Source organism: Lissotriton helveticus, chromosome 2_2 (genome assembly GCF_964261635.1).
Source record: "Lissotriton helveticus chromosome 2_2, aLisHel1.1, whole genome shotgun sequence".
NCBI classification, from domain to species: Eukaryota; Metazoa; Chordata; class Amphibia; order Caudata; family Salamandridae; genus Lissotriton; species Lissotriton helveticus.
Window position 1 is genome coordinate 201,619,937 of NC_136060.1, and position 11,216 is coordinate 201,631,152.

The 11,216-nt window shown below is 55.4% G+C and overlaps 1 protein-coding gene across 1 annotated transcript in view; it reads right to left on the minus strand.

Moving 5' to 3' along the window:
- Positions 1-10,258, minus strand: part of DTHD1 (death domain containing 1) — a 405,256-nt gene extending 394,998 nt beyond the window's left edge. The window contains exon 1 of the mRNA XM_078678971.1: positions 9,879-10,258. Within this exon, the coding sequence (XP_078535097.1) occupies positions 9,879-10,155 (277 nt within the window). The 5' untranslated portion in view covers positions 10,156-10,258. The remainder of the gene's footprint in view (positions 1-9,878) is intronic.
- Between the last annotated feature and the right edge of the window lie 958 nt (positions 10,259-11,216).

Here is an 11,216-nt window from a genome sequence, read left to right on the forward strand (position 1 = left end):
GCCCTGGGGTGCGTGAGTCCCCCGCCCTGCAAGCTATCAGAGGGTCTGGGCGCTGGGGACGGGGCTCCACTGGGGCCCGGGGAGGCTCTCCCCGGCCTGGCTAGGGTTCGGAAGCTGGGACCGGGCCTGGGGCTTGAGCTCTGTCCGGCCAGCCCTGGGGTGCGTGAGCCCCCTACCCTGCAAGCCATCAGAGCGTCCGGGCGCTGGGGACGGGGCTCCACCGGGGCCCGGGGAGGCTCTCCCTGGCCTGGCTAGGGTTCGGAAGCTGGGACCGGGCCCGGGGCTTGAGCTCCATCCGGCCGGCCCTGGGGTGCGTGAGCCCCCCACCTGCAAGCCATCAGAGGGTCCAAGCGCTGGGAACGGGGCTCCACCGGGGCCCGGGGAGGCTCTCCCCAGCTTGGCTAGGGTTCGGAAGCTGGGACCGGGCCCGGGGCTTGAGCTCCGTCCGGCCGGCCCCGGGGTGCGAGAGCCCCTCGTCCTGCAAGCCATCAGAGGGTCAGGGCGCTGGGGAAGGAGCTCCACTGGGGCCCAGGGAGGCTCTCCCTGGCCTGGCTAGGGTTCGGAAGCTTGGACCGGGCCCGGGGAGCAGGTGTGGCTGGCTTCATCCACTACGCTGTCAGAGCGGAGTTTTCTGCCCACCCCGAAATGACCCTGTGGTGCGGGAGCCCCCGTCCTGCGGCCTAGCGAGTGTCTGGTTAGCCATGATGGGGTCCATCGGGCCAAGGGAGGCTCCCCCAACCTGGCTGGGATCAGAAGCAGGGACCGGGCCAGGTGGGGGGGTGGTTGAGTAAGTCCTTTCCACTGCATAGTAAGAGTTTGGGTAGGGCTGGGCGTAGTTTGCGTAGCGCCACTACGCAAACTTTTGGGAAAAAAATAGTGGAAAACGGGGGCGCGTCTGAGGGTCCATGGGCTCGGGACAGGGTCCCTCGTGCCTGGGCAGACTCCCTGATCTCCCCGGTCTGGTTGGAGCCTGGGAGCCCTGCAGCCCTGGAGCCCGGGAGCCCCGGAGCCCTGCAGCCCCGGACACCTGCAGCCCTGGAGCCCTGCAGCCCGGGAGCCCTGCAGCCCTGCAACCCCGGAGCCCTGCAGCCCCGGAGCCCTGCAGCCCCGGAGCCCTGCAGCCCCGGAGCCCTGCAGCCCCGGAGCCCTACAGCTCCCAAGCCCTGCAGCTCCCGAGCCCTGCAGCCCCTAAGCCCTGCAGTCCCCGAGCCCGCAAAGGGCAGGCGGCAGCCCTCCCGCGGAGGCTCGGGGCAGGCAGATTGGCGTCATTTTGGTCCCGGCCATCTGGTCGCCCCTCTCGCCTCGGCCATCTGGTCGCTCTCAATGCTTTCCTATGGGGCGACCAGATGGCCGGGCTTCCCTGGAAGTCCCGATGAGGTGCCATTCGCCTCCTGGATCCCAGCCAGGGCTCCAGGAGGTCGGGCACATTTGCGCCCTGGGTCCCCTCTGTCATCTTGTGTGCACGGATTACAAGAAACGGGGGTAATTTTCCTCCGGATTACTAGGGGCACGGGTATGCCCAGACACCCTCCCGGGGCTGGTGGTTCCCTGCCGGGGACCAGATGGGCGATGCCCGGGCAACACCTCCCAGGCGTCTGGGGCTCCCTCCTCCGGCCCACAGCATGGCAAAGTACCCGGGACGGGCTAATGGGTCCCGGGCCTTGCAACCCCAGAGCCCCGCAGCCCCGGAGCCCTACAGCCCCGGAGCCCTGCAATCCCCGAGCCCTGGAGCCCTGGAGCCCCGCAGCCCTGCAGCCCTGCAGACCCTGGGCCCGGAGCCCTGCAGCCCCGGAGCCCTGCAGCTCCCGAGCCCTGCAGCCCCGGAACCCTACAGCTCCCGAGCCCTGCAGGCCCAGAGGCTCGGGGCAGGCAGATTGGCATCATTTTGGTCCCGGCCATCTGGTCGCGCCCAATGCTTCCCTATGGGGCGACCAGAAGGCCGGGCTTCCCTGGAAGTCCCGATGAGGTGCCATTCGCCTCTCGGATCCCAGCCGGGGCTCAAGGAGGTCGGGCACGTTCGCGCCTAGGGTCCCCTGAGCCTCGTGATGCGCACCCCCAGAAAGAGGGGTAGCCTTCCTCCGGATTACTAGGGACAAGTTACTCGGGGACCCCTCTCGGCCTAGCGGTACTCAGCCAGCAGCTGGACGGACCAGGATGCCGCCCCAGCCCCGGGTCCGTCCCTGTGACAGGATGCCCTGGACAGGGTCTGGGAGGGCCCGGGGAGGTGTCCCCTGCGCCTCCGGGCCTGGGGGCCCCCTTACTGGCACTGGGCCCCGTCCCCCATCCCCCGGCTTGCAGGCACTGCCAAAGGCCCAGGACGTGGTTCCCTTGTGCCCGGGGAGCCTCCCCTTGCTTGGCTGGGTTCAGGAGCTCCAGCCGGGGCCCCCCCGATGGCGCCGGGGAGGGCAGCCTCCCCACCCGGGGCTCCGTCCTGGGTCCTGCCGCATGGCAGGGTGCCCGGGACGGGGTCCGGAGGGCCCGGGGAGGCTACCCCTGTGCCTCCGGGCCCGGGGCCCCCGGCTAGGGCCAGGGGCCCGGCCAGGCCCCGGGTCAGGTGCTCCAGGCTTGGGCCCTGTCCCCCGGCCTGCCGCACTGCCAAAGGCCCGGGATGGGGTTCCGTTGTGCCCGGGGAGCCTCCCCTTGCTTGGCTGGGTTCAGGGGCTCCCCCCGGGGAGGGCGGCCTTGTCACCCCGGGCTCCGTCCTGGGTCCTGTCATGTGGCAGGGTGCCCGGGATGGTGTCCAGCAGGCCCGGGGAGGCTTCCCCTGCGCCTCCGGGCCTGGGAGCCCCGGCTGGGTCCAGGAGCCCCGCCGGGCACCAGGTCAGGTGCTTGGGCCCCGGGCCCTATCCCCGTGCCTGCCGCACTGCCAAAGGTCCGGGACGGGGTTCCAATGTGCCCGGGTAGGCCTCCCCTGCTTGTCAAGGTGTGCGCGGGCCCCGGGCCGGAGGGCCTGTCGGGGCCCACTTGCAGCCTCCATGGCTGGGTCCCAGCTGGGAGGGCCCAGGGAGGTGTCCCCTGCGCCTCCGGGCCTGGGGGCCCCCTTACTGGCCCTGGGCCCGGTCCCTCGGCTTGCAGGCACTGCCAAAGGCCCAGGACGTGGTTCCGTTGTGCCCGGGGAGCCTCCCCTTGCTTGGCTGGGTTCAGGAGCTCCAGCCGGGGCCCCCCCAATGGCCCCGGGGAGGGCAGCCTCCCCACCCGGGGCTCCGTCCTGGGTCCTGCCTCGTGGCAGGGTGCCTGGGACGGGGTTCGGAGGCCCGGGGAGGCTACCCCTGTGCCTCCGGGCCCGGGGCCCCCGGCTAGGGCCAGGGGCCTGGCCAGGCCCCGGGTCAGGTGCTCCAGGCCTGGGCCCTGTCCCCCGGCCTGCCGCACTGCCAAAGGCCCGGGATGGGGTTCTGTTGTGCCCGGGGAGCCTCCCCTTGCTTGGCTGGGTTCAGGAGCTCCATCCGGGGCCCCTTTGGGCCCCGGGGAGGACAGCCTTGTCACCCCGGGCTCCATCCTGGGTCCTGCCACGTGGCAGGGTGCCCGGGATGGTGTCCGGCAGGCCCGGGGAGGCTTCCCCTGCGCCTCCGGGCCTGGGAGCCCCGGCTGGGTCCAGGAGCCCCGCCGGACCCCGGGTCAGGTGCTTGGGCCCCGGGCCCTATACCCGGGCCGGCCGCACTGCCAAAGGCCCGGGACGGGGTTCCGTTGTGCCCGGGCAGGCCTCCCCTGCTTGTCAAGGTGTGCACGGGCCCCGGGCCGGAAGGCCTGTCGGGGCCCACTTGCAGCCTCCATGGCTGGGTCCCAGCGATTCAGAAAAGGGGGTGGTGAAGGACAGAGTATCTGAATTAAGCAGAACACTCCTACCCAGTCAAAAGATCAGGGCTTGATCCATCACCGTTTTTTAGCTCAATGCACCATCCCAGTTCAGAACCTGGCTACATGCAAATTAGTCTGTCCCTGGCCCAGTGCATCATGGGAACAGGGCAGACCAAACTACCAAGCCAATTCTTTACTGGAAAGGAAACAAGCTTCCGGGGACCGGTTTCTGGCATTACAGCCGTCTTCGGCCCGGCTTGCTTGAATCCTGATGGTGCAGTGAGCAAGGGACTCATGTCTGAGCATACCCTTCCACTCCTATAGTGGCCAAAACGATTCAGAAAAGGGGGTGGTGATGGACAGAGTATCTGAATTAAGGAGAACACTCCTACCCAGTCAAAAGATCAGGGCTTGATCCATCACCGTTTTTTAGCTCAATGCACCATCCCAGTTCAGAACCTGGCTACATGCAAATTAGTCTGTCCCTGGCCCAGTGCATCATGGGAACAGGGCAGACCAAACTACCAAGCCAATTCTTTACTGGAAAGGAAACAAGCTTCCGGGGACCGGTTTCTGGCATTACAGCCGTCTTCGGCATGGCTTGCTTGAATCCTGATGGTGCAGTGAGCAAGGGACTCATGTCTGAGCATACCCTTCCACTCCTATAGTGGCCAAAACGTTTAAGAAAAGGGGGTGGTGATGGACAAAGTATCTGAATTAAGCAGAACACTCCTACCCAGTCAAAAGATCAGGGCTTGATCCATCACCGTTTTTTTAGCTCAATGCACCATCCCAGTTGGGGCCCCGGGCCTCCGGTCCACCATGCCCCGGCGCCCGCTCACTCCTTCATTGGGGCTTCCCTTTCGTGCCCGGCCATCTGGTCGCCCAGATCTCCTCGGCCATCTGGTCGCTCTCAATGCTTTCCTATGGGGCGACCAGATGGCCGGGCTTCCCTGGAAGTCCCGATGGGGTGCCATTTGCCTCCCGGATCCCAGCGAGGGCTCCAGGAGGTCGGAGGTCGGATACTTTTGCGCCTTGGGTCCCCTCTGTCACCTCAAATGCACGGATTACAAGAAAGTGGGGTAGTTTTCCTCCGGATTACTAGGAAGAGCTCCGTGAGGTCCGGCGATTCTGAATCAGGGGAAGCAGATCTCCCTATTCACCACTGGGCTGACTCATTCTGTCTCTTGGAATCCCCCAGCCCTGTCACTCAAAGCCCAGACAAGGAATACACAACCTAGCAGAGGCAGGCTTTGGATAGTTAGACAGGAAAATACCTACTTTCTAAAAGTGGTATTTTCAAACATAGAATGTTAAAACCCACTTTACTAAAAGATGTATTTTATCTTTCTGAGTTCAGGCATACTAAATTCGAATTTCTACCATGTTCCCTGAGTCAGTTAGGATTATAAAATGTAATAATCTAACTGCCCATTCTGGCCTATGGAGAACAGGTAGCCTTGCAATAGTGAAAAAAACAGAAATGGCTGTAATTCACTATTAGGATATGCTACACACACCAGGGCATGTCCTAACTTATACTTACAATGCACAAAGCACTTGGGCCTACCATAGAGGTACAATACACAATGAAGACCCACTCCAATGGCATACGTCTGTATCAGTGACTCAAAGGGGGGGGTTCACAAGTCCTACTCCCCACTAATCTCTTATCCACTTTATAAGAAAAGGAATGCACTGTCCTCCGCCAACATGTAAAAACCTGTTCTCCCGGGCAACACCCTAGAACACCCACTATCGGTGTACCAGACTATAATTGGTCACACACAAGTCCACACCCAACGTTGAACCCTGCTCTTAATAGAGCAAAAAATGTGAGAGACGCAAATGACACCTCACGGAAACACCACCATCGGGGTAACTGGTATTCAATTTCCAGACAGGCCCCTGTCTCATCATCGGTGGTCCTTTGCGTCTCAAAGAAAAATTTGGTGGAAAGGAAAGAAGTGTCCAAAACAAACAACATGTAATGTGACAAGTGGTGAAGAGCAGACAAATATCTGCTAGTGACAAACACACACAAAAATAATAATAACAGAGTGCATAAAAACACACACAAGAATCACCCGTCCCTTACCCAATTTTATTCATAGGGCGGTGATTGTGTGCAGTAGTTATTAAAAAGGCTGGTAGCTATTCATGCCTACCACAACCTGCTGCCAGTGCCGACATGTTTCACTGCTATGTTGCATTAAAGCAGTTTCATCAGGGCTGCACTCGAAGGCTGCCACTTCACTTTTTTGGACACTAGTTCTATAGCGTGCAGGAGACAGCCAAGTCACTCGTACCGGCCGCTCCCGTTTCATCAAGGGCACTTCCAATGTATGTCCCTTGTTTCTTCAGTGAAAAATCGGTATTGTGACGTGCCAGGAAGGCGCCTTTCCTCAGCCTACCATAGAGGTGTCTGCTATGAAGAAAAGGGAAGGTTAAGTGACTGGCAAGTGGGTGCAATAGCCAAGTTGACTTGTTAGTCATAGACTGCACACAGGCCTTGCAATGGCAGGCCTGAGACACACTTTACAAGCTGCTTCTGTGGGTGGCGCAACCAGTGCTGCAAGCCCACCAGCAGCATTTGATTTACAATCCCTGGGCACACATGGTGCACTATACTAGGGTCTGACAAGTAAATCAAACAACCCAATCATAGACTCACTAATTAATACATCAATTTAACATTGGGAGCACTTGCACTGTGGCACTGAATAGCAGTGACACAGTGCCCAAAGCATATAACCAGCAAAACATCTCAAAAACAGAGGAGGCAATCCAACAAAATGGAAGGGAGACTCACGCCAATGAAGCGAGGACTAACAATTGACATTTATGAAACATTCAGCATGGGTGTGGAATGCCTTTCGAAATGAAATACACCGTAGTGAAAACCTTATTTTTAGATTCAGCCTGACGGTTCCAAAATCCATAGAGACCTTCAAACTGAAAATTGCTGCTCCCCAGTGTCACTCTATTTGTGAGCTTAGAGAGGAGAAAACCCCATTGGCTTTCCTCATCAATCAATCAATCAATCAAAGCATTTATATGGCGCACTACTCAGCCGGAGGGTCTCAAGGCGCTGGGGGGAGGGGGTCCGCTATTGCTCGAACAGCAAGGTCTTGAGCTGCTTCCTGAAGGCGAGGTGGTCTTGGGTCAGGCGGAGGTGGGTCGGAAGGGAGTTTCAAGTCTTGGCTGCCAGGTAGGAGAAGGACCTTCCTCCTGTGGTGGCTCTTCGGATGCGGGGGACGGCGGCGAGGGCGTGGCTGGTGGATCGAAGCTGGCGTTTGGGAGCGTAGAAGTTGAGGCGGCTGTTGAGGTATCCTGGGCCTTGGTTGTGTAGGGCTTTGTGTGCGTGGGTGAGGAGCCGGAAGGTGATTCTCTTGTTGACCGGGAGCCAGTGCAGGTCTCTCAGGTGTCCGGAGATGTGGCTGCGGTGGGGGATGTCCAGGATGAGTCGTGCTGAGGTGTTCAGGATCCGCTGGAGTCTCTTCTGGAGTTTGGCGGTGGTTCCAGCGTAGAGGGAGTTGCCGTAGTCCAGACGGCTGGTGACGAGGGCCTGGGTGACCGTCTTCCTGGTCTCGGTGGGGATCCATCGGAAGATCTTACGTAGCATGCGCAGGATGTTGAAGCACGACGAGAAGATGGCGTTGACTTGTCTGGTCATGGAGAGGGAGGAGTCCAGGATGAAGCCCAGGTTGCGTGCGTGGTCTGTGGGTGCGCTGCCCAGGGCGGGGGGCCACCAGGAGTTGTCCCAGGCGGAGGGTGATGATCCCAGGATGTCTATTCTATAAAGGGCAACCCACCTTGACCCATTTTGATTAAGCGCACGCTGATAACAACAAGAGAAACAGTTTGGGTTGTGTCTAGAGGCACGAAAGTTAACTGATACTGGCCTTCCTCTTTTATTTAAGTCTAATGTCTGGAGTCAGAGGAGGCTCGCCTTCGTTTTTTTAAAAATAAATGTATTGTTCACAGATAATGTGTGATTTGATGGCATTTCTAATGTACATAACTCCTTATATGTACGAAAAGCCACACACCTCACACAGAGACTTCAGACAAGAAAGAACCCCACAGCCAAACTCATCCGCGGTCTTCCTTGACAAACCCAAGTCACACCCCACCTCAGGCAACTCCACTGAAGAAGAGATGCCAATTCAAGCTTTTGACCCACGCATACAAGGCTCTACACAAACAATAACCTGCCTACATTAACCATTGCCTGAACTTCAACCATTGAAAATACTACGCTCTGCCTCTCTCTCAATTGCCCATACTCGCCGTATCTACCGAAGCAGAAGTGAAGGACGCTCCTTCTCCCACATCGCAGCACAGACCTGAAACAGCCTCCCCCTGCAACTTCGTACCATCACTTCATCTTCAGGATTCCGTATAGTGGCAGCTGGTACTATGTGGGTGGCGGGGTCGTTAAAAAAACAAAGAATACTTATATTTGTAAGGCCGTCCGTCGACTAACCTCCTTTGTCATCTCTCGTTCGATTTTCTTCCGGAGTCATGAAGCACACAGGCTCCCCTAGGCCAATCACGATGCCGCTGTCACCATGCCATGATTGGTCTGCGTGCCTTGATTTGCCGCCTGTGCATGTTCTTCACCCAGACTGTGTATTACAGCCCTGCGGAGAACATGGAAGATGGCCGGACAAACTGTCATGTGCACTTCAGTGCACATATTTCCTCCTCCCCCTGTTGGCTTTGACGACAGCCAAGCCCCACCCCAAAAACCAGCTTTAGCAGGGCAAAATAAAATGATAACATTGGGTTGTGATCATTAGATTTTTCCTTCTTTGCACTGCTGAAAAGCAGTGAGGCAATGCTCCGCCGCCTTACAGGAAGAGCTGCCATTGATTATGAATGGCCTTCAAGACCTGGCTGTTCAAATAAGCCTTCAGGATCTGCAAGCGCCTGGATACCCTATCGGTTGATTAGTTGCGCTTTAGAAATCCACATTGATTGATTGATACCATCACATTCAGACTTTCACACAGTCTGCAGGGAAAGCTTTTAATGTTCTGTTTGCATTGTAACTGTCCCATGTATGAGAGGGAAGCGTGCCCTCCTACTTCAAATGCTGGCTCTGTGTCAGTGAAAAGTAGTAAAATATTTCTTACTACAAGAAAACAAACCAAGTGGTGTTTTCCATGCTGGTTTTAAAGGTCATTCCGATCCATTTGCCCCGTGTAACGTTAGTATAAAATGCAACTAGCTACTGTTCACACTGTAACATGAACTACAAGCTGAGTGCTGTGCACAATAAAACAGACTTCACACTCTTTTTCAACATTCCTGGCATATTTTGATGTGCTATGCCTTGTTAGTTCTCTGCAACTATGACTGAAGAATTAGAGAGGCTTTAGAAAATGTGAGACCTAACACCTTTGATGATAGCATGAATGAATCTGTTCCAGGCACTGTCTTTTTTTGTGCAAACGGTCACCCAAGACCAGCGTACCTCAAGTCTGTCCCCGGGCAGACATGTTGAAAAAAAAAATCAGTTAGCAAGGAGCATCAGGTGACGCTCATGTGAAGAGAGCTGTCTCGACACAAGAGTTTCTTGTAATACGAGGGAGCAAGTGTGTGTTTCACTTTCATTCAGGCCTACAAGCTTGATAGCAACTGGTTCGGCTTCAATGCTGGAGGCACATTCATTATTATTGAAATGTCCCTTTGTTGAGCATACTAAATTGCCCGTGGACGTCATCGGCCTCTATTATTTAATGGGTTGGCTGGTTCAATCTCCCTTAACGTGATACAAAGGTTTACACAAAACAGAAAACACAAAGCTTTCACACCTAACGACAATCATATCATATATTCACAAACCATAAAACCCTTTTGAAAGCTTAAAACCTCTATCGTTGCTGTGACAAAGTCACAATGCAAAAAAATCATGCCAGCCCCCAAAGTATTGCTTAGACAAATCGAGCTTTAAAACGTTTATAGAAATGTTAAATAGCATCAAACGCATGCGCAAAACATCAAAGAATTTGAATGAATGAAAAAGCACTGCGAACCGAAAGACTGTATTCTGCCATTCGAATTGTCGTACTTGCCTTTCGGGGGACCGAATTGCTCCCCTTGGAGCGCTGTCAGCAGCCGGCAGGTGGTCTCCAGTGTGTCCGTGGCGTAGTTTAGTTTCTGTCGCAGAGCGGTGCTAAGCTCTTGACTGAGAGACAAAAGAGCGGGCAAGCAGTCCTCTGCCTTTCCCTTGCTCTTAGGATCTGGAGTCTCCAAATACCCATTTACCACCTGGTTTTTCTGCCACAGCTGTTCCAGGACCTGATTGAGTTTGTCTGTGCTGTACGTTGAATCTGCGTGCGCTGCGTCCATCGCGACCTTAGAAAGAAATATCTGTTTACGTATCAAACGACCCTCTCAAACGTGGACCGAAGCAAGCATAGTGTGGCCTGGGTAGGCCTCGTCAAACTTTTGTTTCCACGTTAACAAGTACAATAAAATACCTGCCTCTCTGCGACTATTGGGGTTGCTAGTGAGAGTGTAGCGTTGTTAGGGCAACAAGGAGTGGCTTGGCCAGAGGAACTAAAGAGCAGGGAAGCCACTGAGGTAATGTGTACTTTGCAAGAATCCAACCCTGCTGACAAGACCTGTTAATTGCACAGAGCATCTTTGCCTGTGACATCGCAGCTTGTGGTAGGAGGTATATGTGCGTACGGAATAGAATGCGGATATTGTTTTTTTGTTTAAAGACTGTAAAAATACAGTGAAGGTACATTGTTCGATGGCGGAGCTGTGCTCACACGTTTAGATCTAAAGTGCAGTCTGTTAGTGCATAACCTATATTCACGGGTCAAATGAGTGAAGGCGGCAGTACTTTACATTCAAATTCTATCTGCACTATTTTGTTTTTTTAACAATGATTTATTACTGTGCGGTCGTACATGGTCTGGTCGTAGTGAGAGTCAGGTTTGGGTGCTGCAAGTACTTCTTTTTATCAATCTGTCAAACTCGATCTGGCGTCTCACAGTCTCGCGCTCAGAACAGAAACAGGAAGTGGGTACTGACACACGGGCATAAGAAGTTGTTCGCGGAATACCCAGAAATAGGACCTTGTAATCATGGGCGTCCGCAGATTTTTTTTCAGGGCGGGGCATCATAAAAAAAAAAATCAAGATCGCGCTGCCGGTTTTATACGGCTAGCGAGATCGTGAATTTTTTTTAAAGGGCAAGTCAAAAATTCAGGGGAGAGCCCAAGGGTTCCACCCTCGTCCCTCTGTATGGTTTACTACAACTAAATAATTGGTCTGAAACATGAAAAGCTCCATTTCACCAAAATGGTTTGCCAAACCACGTGCTAAAAAACCTGATCAATGCATCTTTTTTTTTTTTTTTTTTTTTTTTTTTTATTTTATTTGTCAAAATAGCAAAATACA